Below are 16191 nucleotides of genomic sequence, written 5' to 3' on the forward strand. Positions count from 1 at the left end.
TTGCTTTATATCCCTACTAGTCCTTGGGTCCTTACTTATCTGACTTCCTAGGTACCTAAAATAAGCCACTTTTTCTAATTTTTCGTCTCCTATCTTTATATTTGTTCTTTACCTACTTTTTCTTCCCCTACATACCAAAATTTTTGTTTTTTTTAGGGACTGTTGTAAGGATTCCGCGTATATTCGTGTGAACACTCGGTATACCATTCTGTAAATCGCATAGGATGTGACAGCGCAATTTTTCTATCGGTGTGGAAGATCCTTTTTTGATACTGTATATTATTAAAACTTCTTTGCGAATTTCTACTTCGTATTGTAACTTGAAATAAGTACCAATATGTCTGAAAAAAATACTTTTATTAGCTGTTTACCTTTGATATCGGAATTAGCAAATAAATTCTACATTACGATTTCAACAAGATAATAAGAATTTGATAGATCATCTTCACGCAACGTCAAAACTCATAAATTGCAACTCATAGTTTCGGTTAATCAAAAACAATGCTGATTAATACTTAATAAATAAAATTTTAGTTATTTCACCTTAGATTTACGTATATGCTAATTAAAATGGTTTGCCTCATCTTATGACAACCTATAAGTTCTGCTTTGCAGGGGTACATGAGTTTAAAATTAATCGATAGTTACGTAATGAGCTAATATAAAAAAAAAGAGACGAGAAATTAGAAGGTGTCGCTGAGTGTCAATGTCTAGGAAATCAGATAACTCAGGATAAAAGGACCGATAGAAATATAAAGCAAAGGATAGCGTTGGGTCGAGACGCATTTAATAAAAAGAAATCGATTTGAATGTTTGAGATGTGGAAATATATGCGGATGATGAAAATACTCTGGATAGCAAAAGCTAAAAATGAAGACCTGAGGAGTCGATAATGAAGAAAGAGACGATATGGGTTAGTTAGAGATATATTGGAAGTGGGGCAGAGTTAGGCTAAGATTAGTTTACTGTTCACAAATAATTTTGGACGTGGTATGTTCTGGTTTTAGGGAATTGCGAAGATTGGCTCAGGGTATCCAAACAGTCTTCGGACTGAAGAAGAATAAGAAGATGATGATTATGATCTTTTTATCACTACTGTCATGTCTGCTGTTACCCGAAATTTTTATTTTTTTTATTAAAAGCCACCTTTAAAAGAAATACTAGATGATTGTCAAAGATTGTGTGCAGCTATCCGAGTCAATATTATCACGTTATCACTGTTAATACGATTATCTTGTATTATCATTTCATATATGATAATTTTTCTGAAACGCACGATGTAGTAGTTGCTGGCGAGATCGTAATTCGTCAGGACGTGTAGATGATCGTTTTCCCTGCTGTGATAGTTTTCTAACTGGATCTATAAATAATTTGTAATCCTTTGAAATAACGCTGTAAGTACATTTTTTAAATTTAATTTAGAAATCAAAGTAGCAACCCTTCATTTTGCGCACATCAATCGAATTCGCGAATTTAAATACCTTTAATTGACGTTAAATCGAATATCCCATATGGCAGCTTTATTTATGCGGTCGCTAGTTTCTACTTAGCAGTCTGAGAAAATTCAACACAGATTTTTGGAGTCATTTAGTTTAAGATACAGAAGATTGACCATGACTATTCAAAAACTGGTTCAGATAAAAATGATCGATCAGCTTTAGTAATGACTGCTATAGAAAAATCAGTTCGACCATTTCGAAGATTAGCCCATACAAACAAACGGACAACAGACATAGGTAGCCTAGATTACTCCCATCAACCATCTATTGGTGCATCATCTAAATCAGCCCAGTTATTTCGAAGATAAGCACAGACAGATAAAAGGTGACCTCGATTACCCCTATTATTAACTTCCTCTTCGTGTATTTTGAGTCCCATCGAAATCAGTTCGGCCATTTTGAAGATTAGCCCATACAAACAGATTAACGGACAACAGGGAAAGGTAACCTTTATAACTTCCTCTTCGTGTACGTTATGGCTCATCTAAATCAGCTCAATTGTTTTGAAGATTAGCTCGTACAAGCGGACGTACAAACCGACCAAGAATAGCCTTGATTACTCTTCCTAAATCTCATCGATATTGACTCAGTAGTATCGAAGATTAGCTCGTACAAACCGACCAAGAATAGCCTTGATTACTCTTCCTAAATCTCATCGATATTGACTCAGTAGTATCGAAGATTAGCTCGTACAAACCGACCAAGAATAGCCTTGATTACTCTTCCTAAATCTCATCGATATTGACTCAGTAGTATCGAAGATTAGCTCGTACAAACCGACCAAGAATAGCCTTGATTACTCTTCCTAAATCTCATCGATATTGACTCAGTAGTATCGAAGATTAGCTCGTACAAACCGACCAAGAATAGCCTTGATTACTCTTCCTAAATCTCATCGATATTGACTCAGTAGTATCGAAGATTAGCTCGTACAAACCTACCAAGAATAGCTTTGATTACTCTTCCTAAATCTCATCAATATTGACTCAGTAGTATCGAAGATTAGCTCTTACAAACGGACACACAGGCTAACAGAAAGTAGCCTTGATTACTCCTGTCAGTTTTCTCTTTTTATTTTAAATTGGCTCTGTCATTTCGGAAAATAGCCTATGCAAACAGACAAACGGACAACAGGCATAAGTAGCGTAGATCATTCCCGACAACCTCTTCTTCATGCAAGTTAAGTCTCATCGGTATCGACTCAGTCGTATTGAAGATTAGCTGTCAGCCTCCTCTTCGTGTATTTGTAGTCCCCTTGAAATTACCTTTTCATATATCTATAATTCTATTTTGAAAGTAGGAATTCTGAAATATCGTTACGTAATAGTTTAAAAACCATTCTTCTTGATAAAGATGTCGGCCCACTGTCTCTTCTCTATTTTATTTTATTAGATCAATTTAGATTTGTCCTGTTTGATATTTATCCTAATAATTCCAATCAATCCTTTGTAATTATACATTATTTACATATTACTTTAATTCAGTATGTTTTTCCAGTTTCATGTATAAGTTTTATCTATGGACTACAGGAAAAAACATAGTCATTTATCTAGAAACAATTCAGTGAGTAATGACTATGACAATGCATGAATACTGATTGACAAAAACTGTACAGTTTAATACATATCTGATTGTACACCTTCCAATATGTGTTTCTAAAACATAGATTTATCTCTTATCGCTTTTGTTGTTGATTCCTTTATCTATAACATAAAAAAAACCATACCTACGCAGTGAGACAGCTGTACAAGTATTTTTGTATTTTAAAAAGTGAATTGATACATACTTACTGATATTTTTCTAATAGATAAGTATCGTAAACGATGTACAGTAATAATAATAACGATAATATATAAAAAAATGCATTAAAAAGCGTTTTTTCTAAAATGGCTTTTTATCAATAGTTTACGTCAAATGTTTCAGAAAACAATGAAGAAAAAATTGGAAATCATTAAAGAAAACGAAAAGAACGGAAATGACGGAATCGAACAGACAACCTATAAAAAGAACAGCTTGTTAGAGGCGTAAGTATTGAGAACATTATTCCTTAAAGAGACATTACCAAAAAAAAAAAAATAAACCAAAAAAAGGACCCACTCAACACGTATCCGTTATACAATAAATTCAACAAGTAATCAAGTGTGATTCTCTCTTAGTTGTTTGCGAGACCGTCTCGCTTGATAACACTCACATTCTGAGTGTGCGAAACACGTATCCGTTTTTAAAAACTCACTAGTGATAGTTAGGGGTGACCCTATCTTTATTTATATTGCGAGACTACTTGGCTTGATAATGGATAGTGGACGAAACACGTGTCCGTAAGCAAGGGAGAAGTTCTGTTAGTTTGTTGCGAGACTGCGTCGACGTCTCGCTTAATAGCGCTCACACAATAAGTATGCGAAAAGTGTATCCATTTTTAAAAATTACTAGAAAATTAGGCGTGAGTCTCTATTTATAATGCGAGACTGCCTGGCTTGATAAGGCCCCTACTCATAATGGACAGTACAAGTGTCCGTAAGCAAGAACGAGTATCTTTTAGTATATTGCGAGACTGGTTCGCTTGATAATGGACACATTTAATGTGGGCGAAACGTGTCTGTAAGCAAGGGCGAGTCTCAGTTAGATTATGGCGAGACTGCGTCGGCGTCGCGCTTTATAACGGTCACACACTAAGTATGCGAAAAGTGTATCCATTTTTAAAAATAACTACAAAAATTAGGCGTGAGTCTCTATTTATAATGCGAGACTGCCTGACTTGATAAGGCCCGTAAGCAAGAACGAGTATCTCTTAGTTTATTGCGAGACTGGTTCGCTTGAAATTGGACACACTTAATGTGAGCGAAACGTGTCCGTAAGCAAGGGCAAGTCTCTGTTAGTTTATTGCGAAACTGCGTCAGCGTCTCGCTTAATGACGGTCAGACACTAGGTATGCGAAACGTGTATCCATTTGTAAAAATTACTAGAAAATTAGGCGTGAGTCTATTTATAATGCGAGACTACCTGGTTTGATAAGGCCCCTACTTATAATGGACAATACAAGTGTCCGTAAGCAAGGACGATTATCTCTTAGTTTATTGCGAGACTGCTTTACTAATTAATAATAATGGGCCCAAAGTGGCCAAAACACGTATTCGTTTTTCAAATATTACCAGTTATGAATAAGGTTCAATCTTTTTTTTAGCTTATTGCGAGAATGAGTCGCTGTCTCGCTTAATAACCTCACGCTCTAATTAAACAAATCGCGTATCCGTTTTTAAAAATCAATTTTTCTATTTATATTGCGAGATTTTCTAGATTGATAATGCCTCAACTCAAAATGGGCAAAGCACATGTCCTTAAACAAGGGTCTCTCTTAGTTTATCGCGAGACTGCTTCTCTTGATAATGAGCATACTAAAAACGGGCGAAACACTTGAACGTAAGCAAGGGCGAATCTCCTTTAGTTTATATTGGGGGCGTCTTGTTTGATAATGTCGACACTCATATGTCAACTTATTCAAGGAGTTTTACAGTAAAGTCTCTTTGAATTCATAAGAAAGGAATAACTTTTTACGTAAATGACGTGTTTTTAACTTATATGGGCAATATTTTATTTAGTTTCAGTGATTTCGTGGATACAGGAGTTAAACAAGACGATGTACCACCAGTTTCTTTCTCACAATTGGTAAGTATCAATTCAATTACTGGTTTTGGGAGTGATAAACATGAAACCAAAAATAACCTAACGTATTTTGATATACGTACAGTAAAAAAATATACCCATAAAAACGGATTATCTTGATTCTTTTTATCAGAACCAATCCATAAAGCTGTCTGATTATTACTGGTCTGATCGTATCTAAACGTTGAGCCTTCCACTGAGCTGTTATTCACCGTGTTATCAGAAAGTTGCAAAACAATCTTTTAATGACATGCCAATTTTTTTTTTAAATAAAATAATAATTTGTCCTTACGTCCCTATATGAAACACAAACATGTCACTATTTGAAACTAGTCTGGAAGTTCCAATATTCACAGCAAATCATTAAATTTGTTAATTTATTGTCTTTGGTATACCAAGAATAAAAAGCCTTTAATTTAACACTTCTTTCAATTTAACAGTACAGGTTCTCTACCGGTTTGGACAAAATCGTCCTTATTATTGGAGTTTTGGGTTGCATGGGTAGTGGTGTATGTCAGCCTCTCAATATGCTACTTTTTGGAAATTTAGCCGGAGATATGGCAACATTTGGATACGCTATAAACCAAGGAAACGCATCTCAGGCGGTTTTTGACCAATTCTTAGATAATGTTATTAATTTTGCCATATACAATACTATAGTTGGTGCAGTCATGTTTGTATCCAGTTACTTGTCAATTGCTTTGTTCAATTACAGTGCACTCAGACAGGTAGGTGCAAAAAACAGTACTGAAATCGCAAGAATAGACTTCCTTTTGCTTCACTTTCAAAGTCTACATTTTTCTGATAGCTTTCTCAATTAGGTACACTGTTTTCCATTCTACTCAACTCATTTATTTTCTAGGGCTACAAAATTCGAACTTTGTTTTTCGAAAAAGTCCTGAATCAGGATATCGGATGGTATGACGTTAATCAAACAGGCGACATCGCCAGCCGCATGTCTGAGTAAGCAAATTTTGATTATAACCAATTAGAGCTTCACTTGTTTAAACATACATGCAATTTAAACATCTTTTAGAAGCGAGTTAGTTTAATATGAAATATTATTCTGCAAATTCATTTCTGAATTTTTACCCACTACACACCACCTCAAATTAATGAGGGAAAAATTGTTGCTGTTGTCACACCCCCGCCGGGAATCGAACCCGGGATCATCTCTCGTCAGAGCATTGGTGCGTAAAGCCAAAGGTCGCGGGTTCGATTCCCGGCGGGGGTGTGACAACAGCAACAATTTTCCTTCATTAATTTGAGGTAGTGTGTAGTGGGTAAAAATTAAAAAATGAATTTTCAGAATAATATTTCATATTCATTTGTTTAATTCTCATTTATTCTCTAAGACTCCAGATCTCCATTTAACTTCATCTATCTCTCCAAATTAAGTATAATCTGTAGTTGTAACGTGTTTTCAATTTAGTAACTTTTTGTTCCTTTGACATTTAAACTTCGGTAACAAAATTTCTGTTTAGAGTCAAATGGTACAAATGCTTTCTCTTTATTTCAGAGATTTGAATAAATTTGAAGATGGTATAGGAGAAAAGGTAGCACACTTTACACATATGATGTTCACATTCTTAGGGTGTGTAATTTTAGCCCTTGTTAAGGGATGGGAATTGGCCCTTATCTGCCTTACATCCTTACCCGTTACTATGGTGTGCATTGGAATAATTGCTGTTGTAAGTATAACATTCTATGAGATTATAGATACTAGATAATTTGTTTAAGGATAAATTCTGAAAGAGATTATGTTTCAGGTGACATCAAAGGTCGCTAAAAAAGAACTGGATGCTTATGCAATGGCAGGAGCGATAGCCGAAGAAGTTTTGAGCACCATTCGAACAGTTATTGCATTCGGAGGACAAAAAAAAGAACTTGCAAGGTACGAAGAACAACTAATATTTGCACGAAAGAATAACATTCGAAGGTCAACATTATCCGGAATGGGTTTTGGCTTGTTATGGTTTTTCATCTATGCCAGCTACGCTCTTGCCTTCTGGTATGGTGTCCGACTCGTACTAAGCGGAAATGGAACTTATGATGTTGCCACTATGGTTACAGTAAGTCATTGCTTGCATCTACTTGAAGAAATCACATAAAATCATGACAAAAGTTAAATATTTTTGTCCAAATCCTCATCATCATCATAAGATCGTCAGTCCTAAGACTGGTTGGACACGCACCTCCACTCTTTCTTGAGCTAATCTTCGCATTTCCCTAAAACTAGAACAACCCACATCCTAAATTCCTAATGTTTTTTATTTTTGCCCAAGTACCCATAACGGGAAGTATAGAAGATATAATGAAAATGCCACAAGAAAATAGGTATTGTTATTGTTTAGGTATTCTTCAGTGTGATGCAAGGAAGTATGAACTTTGGAATGGCATCTCCTTATATCGAAGCTTTTGGCATATCCAGAGGGTCTGCAGCAAAACTGTTTTACGTCATAGATAACGAGCCGGTTATTAACCAATCAAAATCCAGAGGTAAAGAACTGAATCATGTAAAGGGAAAAATTACATTCAAAAACGTCAAATTCAATTATCCTTCAAGATCAAACGTGAAAGTAAGTGCAATTTCATGCATCACTAACATTCCATAGTTTTAATTTTCATTTCTTCCTTATAGATCCTACAAGGAGTCAATTTGGAAGTTGAACCCGGTCAAACTGTCGCATTTGTTGGAAGCTCAGGATGTGGTAAATCCACATGTATACAAATGATCCAAAGATTTTACGATCCGTCAGAAGGAGAGGTAGATACAGTCACAGTAAGACAGACTGTAACCCATTAATCAAAAACATGTTCTAGATATTGCTAGACGGAGAAAACTTGAAGAACATAAACTTAACTTCGCTTCGAAACAACTTTGGAGTTGTCGGTCAAGAACCGGTTCTTTTTGGTACAACGATTGGTGAAAACATAAAATATGGAAATAAATCTGCCACCCAAGAGGACATTGAAAGGGCTGCAAGAAAGGCAAACGCACATGGCTTTATCAAAAAACTACCCCAAGGTTACGACACTCTTGTTGGTGAAAGGGGAGCTCAATTATCCGGTGGCCAGAAACAGCGTATTGCTATAGCGCGAGCTTTAGTAAGAGAGCCTTCCGTACTCCTACTTGATGAAGCCACATCGGCCTTGGACACTAACAGCGAAGCAAAAGTGCAAGCTGCTTTGGATGCTGTGCGTTTCAAATTTCATCAAAATAATTCGAATATTAATCGTTACGTTTTGCTCTGTTTTGTAGGCTAGCAAATCCTGTACAACGATCGTAGTCGCTCACCGTTTATCTACGATAAGGAATGCAAATAAAATTTTTGTTTTCTCCAATGGAGTAGTCGTGGAAGAAGGGAACCATTCAGAGCTAATGGAGAAAAAGGGGCATTATTACAATCTTGTTATGACCCAAGTGTCAGGTCCTGAACTTGAAGATCTACGTAAGTGTCAGAATTTTTGATTTGAAAACTGTAGATATAATGGTGCCTATAAATTTTAGAATCATCGAAGCGGAACGGAGTTGCTTTCAGGCAGCAAAGTTCCGTGATGTCGTCAGAACCAGATGAAGATGATGATAAAGTAAGTAGTGGTAGCTTCCGTTGTTATAACTATGTTTTCATTGACTTGGTTCAAGATTTTTACAATTTTGATAACAGATTACACATTTTTTCTTCTTTCTGTCTAGATTATCTACGACGATAACGAATTCGAAATGAAGCCAAGTACTTCATCGTTGTGGTCTATAATACAATTTAATGCACCAGAATGGTGGCAGATCGTTATCGGCTGTTTGGCATCGACATTTGTAGGATTTGCTATGCCTATTTTCGCCATATTGTTCGGTGATATCCTTGGGGTGAGTAAAGTGGGGAAATTTTTACGTTTTCAAAGCACTAATGATTTATCTATGAAATACATGCAATATAGAAAAGAAATATCAAATCATTTTTGTCATTTAATTTTATTTGCTTTAGGTTCTGTCCAACACTGATGAGGATTACGTTCGTTCACAAACGAATACGTACAGCCTTTACTTCGTAGTAACTGGTATAGTGACGGGAGTGAGCACATTCTTACAGGTAATGTTTGATAAAGAATCAATTTATTATAAACTATTTAATATACCTAACAGCTTATTGTTAATGTTTCAGATTTCGATGTTCAGCATTGCAGGAGAAAAATTAGTAGAGAGATTGAGAAAAGAACTGTTTGGGGCAATGATGCGGCAAGAAATTGGTTGGTTTGACGATAAGAAGAATGGGGTTGGAAATTTGTGTGCTCGTCTTTCAAGTGAAGCATCCAGTGTTCAAGGGGTAAGTAACTATTCCAAACAGTGTAGGATAATACCGATAATATGTCATTTTGTTGAATTTCGTGATCATCTTCTCGACTAGCCCAAATAAAAAAGGTCCGGATAGGAATGAAATGAGGAAACTCATAATAAAGAATTTTACCAATTGGGATCTTCACGTATTACTTATTTGATTTGATCTAAGTTATACTTCATCCGATCAGTCAAAAACAGTTCCGTCTTACTTTAGCCTTGTTACGGCAAAACAGATTTAAACTAATACAGCCCCGATATTTCTTTATGAAATTCATGATACTTCATTATATTCTTCGACCTTCTGATATAACCAGAGATATAGACAAAATTTCAAACTTAGCGAACCCATATAGTCCAATATGGTATTCCTGATACTTCATTTCGTTGACCTTCTTATATTACCAAAGATATAGACAACATATGAAACTAATACAGCCCCGATATTCCTTTATGTTATTCGTGATACTTCGCTATTTCCTTTGACCTTCTTCTGATATTACCAGATATAGACAAAATATCAAACCAATCTAGCCCCGATATTTCCTTATGAAATTCATGATACTTCATTTCGTTGACCTTCTTATATTACCAAAGATATAGACAACATATGAAACTAATATAGCCCCGATATTCCTTTATGATATTCCTGATACTTCTTTATATTCTTCTACGTTCTTCTGATATTACTAAAGATATAGACAAAATATGAAACTAATACAGCCCCGATATTCCTTTATGTTATTCGTGATACTTCACTATTTCCTTTGACCTTCTTCTGATATTACCAGATATAGACAAAATATCAAACCAATCTAGACCCGATATTCCCTTATGAAATTCATGATACTTCATTTCGTTGACCTTCTTATATTACCAAGATATAGACAACATATGAAACTAATCCAGCCCCGATTTTCCATTATGATATTCCTGATACTTCATTATATTCTTCGATGTTCTTCTGATATTAATAAAGATATAGACAAAATATGAAACTAATCCAGCCCCGATATTCCATTTTAATATTCCTGATACTTCATTATATTTTTTGACCTTCTTCTGATATTATCAGAGATATACACAAAATAGGTGTCAAACTAGTCCGTCCCCGATATTCCTTTACGACTTTTCTGATACTTCATTATATTTTTCGAAATTCTTCTGATATTACCATAGTTTTAGACAATATTATATATATATAATTAAAATAAATTTTGACAAGGAATGTTTCTTTAGGCGACTGGTCAGAGAATTGGAACGATTTTGCAATCTATTGCAACAATTGGGTTAGCTATTGGGTTGTCAATGTACTACCAATGGAAATTAGGATTAGTCGCTCTTACTTTTAGCCCTATTATCCTACTAGCGATGTTTTTCCATGCCCGCATGAATCATGTTGAAAACCTAGAAGAAGGTAGCTCAAAAGAAGCTGCAGCAAAGGTAAGTTTCTATATGGCTTGAGGTTTTATTTGAAATTCAACGATATAAAACAGTCAATAAATAGATCTCTTGTCTTTTTTATCTAAAATAGATTATTATATGCTGAATTCTTCAAAAGTTTTGCCTAAATTAAATACTAAATATACCTACCTTTGTTTTTCAATGTATAAGCAACAAAAATAAAATTAATCTGACCATCAAGAAGCTAAAATATTATTTTCTAACAAGGGAACAGCAAGTAATCGTATACCTATTGTATTGTGTACTTCTTATTGTAGATTGCAGTAGAAGCAGTAAGTAATATAAGAACAGTTGCCTCGCTAAGTGCAGAAAAATTATTTTACCAACTCTATGTGTCCGAACTGTTACCATATCACAAGAAATCTTTGAGAAATATTCACATAAGAGCCTTAGTAATGGCATTAGCTAGAAGTATAATGTTCTTTGCATTCGCATGTTGTATGTATTATGGAGGTACTTTGGTATACAATGAAGGACTGCAGTACGAAACAGTTCTCAAGTAAGTACTTCTAATTACGTAGTTGTACCCTCAATTATGTGGTTGGTTACTACCAAATTTTTTACCATGAACTAGTAGCTCTAAAAGTTAATTGTCTTTTTTTCCACTAAGAGAACAATGCTTGCAAACTTCTGTTACAATGTGCAGTAAGAAATAAGATTAATCATCAAATACTTTAGGAAACATGAAGATTGGTAAAACTTTGGCGGTTATTGTAGAACAAACAAAATAGCTCAAAACCCCAACTCCAAAACACGACACTATAATTGTCCGAACCACTTTTTCACTTCAGTAAACTTTCAGTCCCTGAAGAAGGTAACCTTGTTACCGAAAAGTGCTTTGGACAACTACAGTGTCGTGTTTTGGCGTTGGGGTTTTGAGCTATTTTATTTGTTCTAAATACTTTTGGTTTTCTTTTCAACATTAATAATTTCCATCATCATCATTATAAGTTTGTCAGTCCTAAGACTGGTTGGACACGTACCTCCACTCTTTCCTATCCTGAGCTAATCTTCGCATTTCACTAAAACTGGAACATCCCACATCCTTAACTATGTACGAACAATAATTAATGTAGGTCTAACTCTACCCCTCCTGACTCCCGTTTCAGCCTCTAATATATCTCTGACTAGACCTTCATGCCTGAGAAGGTGTCCTACCAACTTATTTCGCCTATTTTTTATTGACTTCTATAGAGTCGTCTGTTCTTCTATTCTTTCTAATACCTCTTCATTTCTAACCTTCTCTATCCACGGTATTCTCATCATTCGCCTGCTACACCACATTTCGAACGTTTCCAACTTTTTATTTTCCGCCGCGTCCACCGTCCATGTTTCGCACCCTTACAGCGCCGCGCTCCAAACATACACCTTTAACAATCTTTTTCGAGTTTCTAAATTAATCGTTCACAAGCATAGAAATGACTTCTTTTTATTGAAGGCAACTTGACCCTGCACTATCTCCTGCGTTACTATGCTTACTAAATCTTCCGTCCTGACTGATCTGACTTACTAGATACCTAAAATAAGCTACTTCTTCTTGTTTTCCTCTCCTATCTTTACATTCGCTTTATCTCTACTTTTTCTTCTCTTGAATACCAGTATTTTTGTTTTACATTTATTTATTTTCATACAATACTGTTTTGCCAATATTTTCCGTGCTAGTAAACAAAGCCTACAGTTTAAACTTTAACGTAATTTTATAAAAAGACTTCAAGGTTGAGAAAAACACGATAAGATCCTTCCTTGTCGTTACCCATTATTTATGGAATGCAATTAACCGACAAGTGTAATCGCCTTTTACCGCATCGTTAATCAAATTATTAGTTGATTAAACAATCGTGATTAACAATGTAATCAGGCGATAACTACATATATCCGTTTAGTACAATATTTCGTGCAAAAACTCCTCAAATCTCACATCTTGGCCCTTTCAAAATGATATTATCTGTTTTGATTATAAATATAATCAAAGGATATGTTATTACGTCTTTGAAGAAGATACATAGTGTTTCTAATAATCTGGATCTTTACACTTTATAAAGCATCAAATTTATACAGGGTGTTTTCGAAATAAGTAGTAAGTTGCATCGATGGAAAATGTAAACAATGACGGTTGCGGAACGACTTATAAAGTATAGATATCAATAGCTTACTATTACGCTGCTAGACGCATTAATCTTTCGATAACAATTAAATAACTACTTTGTTCATCGCTGATAATATATAATTAAATATTTAACGTACGCTTCGGCAGTAGGTAAATCACTTGGAGTAGAGTTTTTCTGTGTCGTTGTCTTGAAAAATTATTATATGTATTAACGAGTGAACTACATTAGCAAAAGTTGTGATAATACTTATTCTGTATTTCCTTAAAAAAATACAGAAATCTAGCAAAAAACTTCATGTAGTCTTCACATTAGAAAATAAACAAACTTTTTACTTTAGAGTATCCCAGGCCTTAATAATGGGGACAGTTTCAATAGCAAATGCCTTGGCGTTTACACCAAATTTCCAAAAAGGTTTTAAAGCAGCTGCACAAATATTTGAGCTTCTGAATAGACAACCAGCTGTAAGAGATGCCCAAAATGCTTCAGCAGATACTTGGGTAAGTCACTAAAACACTATCAATTCTTTAAAGAAAGAAAGGAATGTTCAAATAACTTTAAGAAAAGAGATGAGAGTTTGAAATATCCTATATATATATTATATATATTTTGACGTCTCATTAACGATTGGTTAAAACGTATAATTTATTTTAAATAAAAATACAAAGATGTTTATCTAAGAGAAAGGGGGAAGGTGGTTGCATGTCTCCTGTTTTGTATAAACAGGATGGACTTCCGTTTTTTTTTTTTGGTATGAAACAGGAAACCTGAACGTTCCAAAATCCATAAGGAGTGTCTCACTTGCTTTTTTTATTAAGGATTCCTTATTTATTACAGGACACAGGAAATATTAATTATTCCAAAATAGAATTCCGTTATCCCACGAGGCCAGACATTAAGGTCTTAAAAGGATTGGACTTGTCAATTATGAATGGTAAAACAGTGGCTCTGGTAGGTCCCAGTGGATGCGGAAAGTCCACAATTATTCAACTGCTGGAAAGATTCTACGACCCAGCGAATGGAACCGTTAACGTTGATGGTACAGACATTAGAACAATGCAACTTAGGACGTTAAGGTCGCAACTTGGTATTGTGTCACAAGAACCGAATTTATTCGACAGGACGATTGGTGAAAATATTGCCTATGGAGACAATGACAGGATAGTTACAACTGACGAAATCATTGAAGCAGCTAAAAAGGCTAATATTCATAGCTTCATTGCCTCATTACCACTGGTAAGTGCGTAACCAATAAACATACCAAGAATAGTAATTTCTCGAGTGAAATTGTGGAGTTTACCTTAATTTTATATTTTTTTTGTCGCTTTTTAGGGTTACGACACTAGATTGGGTGAAAAGGGTACCCAGTTGTCGGGAGGTCAAAAACAACGTGTAGCCATCGCTAGAGCATTAATTCGTAATCCGAAAGTTTTATTATTAGACGAAGCCACTTCGGCTTTAGATAACGAAAGCGAAAAGGTGAGTGCCTATCAAATTATTAAACAAAATAAAATAGTAGCCAAATACTACTGTGGAGTAGGTAGGTCTAAGGACTTTTGCTAATACTTTTTTTTTAATCAAAAATATAAACTTCTTCACGAATTCTTTCGGCTGTTTGAGACCACCAAATGGCATTTAATTTGTTAATAATAAAAATGTCGTTTAGATACGATTTTTGAAGTTAACAGTAAAATTTAGCCACGCCTGAAAGTTGCGCGCGCAACATGCAACGGAAGCTGAGCGCGCAGCATGGGGCGGAAGTTAGAACATGTGACGGTAACTGTCAACGTCCCTGAAACCAAACCCAGTTCAAATCAAATCTGTTCTAAATGTTCTGAAGGATAATGGCAAAAATCTATCCCTTTTACCTTTTGTTTCCAGATTGTTCAAAAGGCATTGGACGATGCAAGGGAAGGCCGAACGTGTATAAGTATAGCGCACAGGCTTACAACAATAAAAGATGCCGATTTAATTTGCGTTATCAATAATGGCGTCGTTGTCGAGCAAGGTTCACATTCGCAACTTATGAAAATGCGGGGACTTTATGAAAAATTGTACACAATGCAAGTTGGAGGAAGTTGAAAAAATTTATTGGCCATTGTAAATACGAAAAAAGAAGATATTAAATTTAAATTGACAGAACGGTACGTAAGAGCTACCTAGTAATAATTTTTTTTCCAATAGTAGGAAAATATCTAATCGTAAAAGTGAAATTTATTTAAATATTATGTACCTGCATAAATTTATAATGTTAAGTTAAAATTTGAAAATAATTGACCTATCGTACACTAAGAAGTAGTTGACCATATGTGTATGTTACAGTTGAAATAATTAATCTAGTTATTGTGTTTACTATGTAGCTTTTATATATGAGTAGTATCTTACGAAATTTAGATAAAATTATTATTTATTGAGATTGTATTAATCAAATAATCAAGCTATTGTGTATAATATAATGTAGGACGTAAGTGAATGCAGTAATAAAACAGAAAAAATAGTGATTTATTTTATATTGTGAAGTATTCATACCATATTTAAGTTTTTTATAACGGTATCATCAAAGAGCTACATGCGGGAAAATTCGTACAAATATCTTCAGTAGTATTACTGTGAAAATTCATTTTCAATTGTTATGCATTATATGTAAATTATCCTAGGTTAATGAGGAAAAATTGTTGCTATTGTCGCACTCTCGTCGAGAATCGAACCCGAGACTTTTGGTTTTACGTACCAAAAATTGCGACAAAGAAGTATGTAATTCCTGGGTAAAGGTCTAGATGATGGCCGCCCCCGAAGGGGGTGGGGGTGGGGGGTCGAAAGAGGAGGTCTCCCCCACCACAGATGTACGTTATCAGCTACAGTGATGATTTATTATTGTACGCAGGTATTTGTCATTCTTTATGTTCGTGCCATACGATATTTACCGAGGCCGCACGGACCGAATCGGTGCCATTTACATTTTCCAGTATTACAGTAATTCTCAAACGGTTCAATCCGCGAATAAAACAACGCGTGCGATTAAGTGTGATTTGTGTTAGTTGTCATTCTGTTATGTTCAAATATTTAATATTCGGCAAATATAATGGTTGAAAATGTTGAACATTCAAGCGTTTCAGTTGGCAGTTTT

General features: G+C 34.9%; 1 protein-coding gene across 1 annotated transcript; it reads left to right on the forward strand.

The window, feature by feature from the left end:
• The first annotated feature begins 1266 nt into the window (after positions 1 to 1266).
• LOC108732747 (multidrug resistance protein 1) lies at positions 1267 to 15565 on the forward strand. The gene is made up of 21 exons (XM_018463698.1): positions 1267 to 1394; positions 3423 to 3523; positions 5096 to 5162; positions 5600 to 5887; positions 6022 to 6122; positions 6679 to 6850; positions 6929 to 7231; positions 7514 to 7738; positions 7801 to 7926; positions 7983 to 8357; positions 8422 to 8611; positions 8671 to 8750; positions 8857 to 9027; positions 9146 to 9250; positions 9323 to 9484; positions 10735 to 10938; positions 11217 to 11458; positions 13405 to 13564; positions 13902 to 14300; positions 14397 to 14543; positions 14946 to 15565. The coding sequence occupies exons 2-21, from the start codon at positions 3429 to 3431 to the stop codon at positions 15144 to 15146; spliced, it is 3813 nt and encodes a 1270-aa protein (XP_018319200.1). The 5' UTR covers positions 1267 to 1394; positions 3423 to 3428; the 3' UTR covers positions 15147 to 15565.
• The last annotated feature ends 626 nt before the right edge of the window (positions 15566 to 16191 follow it).

This window comes from Agrilus planipennis, unplaced genomic scaffold, assembly GCF_000699045.2.
Source record: "Agrilus planipennis isolate EAB-ADULT unplaced genomic scaffold, Apla_2.0 scaffold61, whole genome shotgun sequence".
In the NCBI taxonomy this organism is placed as follows: domain Eukaryota; kingdom Metazoa; phylum Arthropoda; class Insecta; order Coleoptera; family Buprestidae; genus Agrilus; species Agrilus planipennis.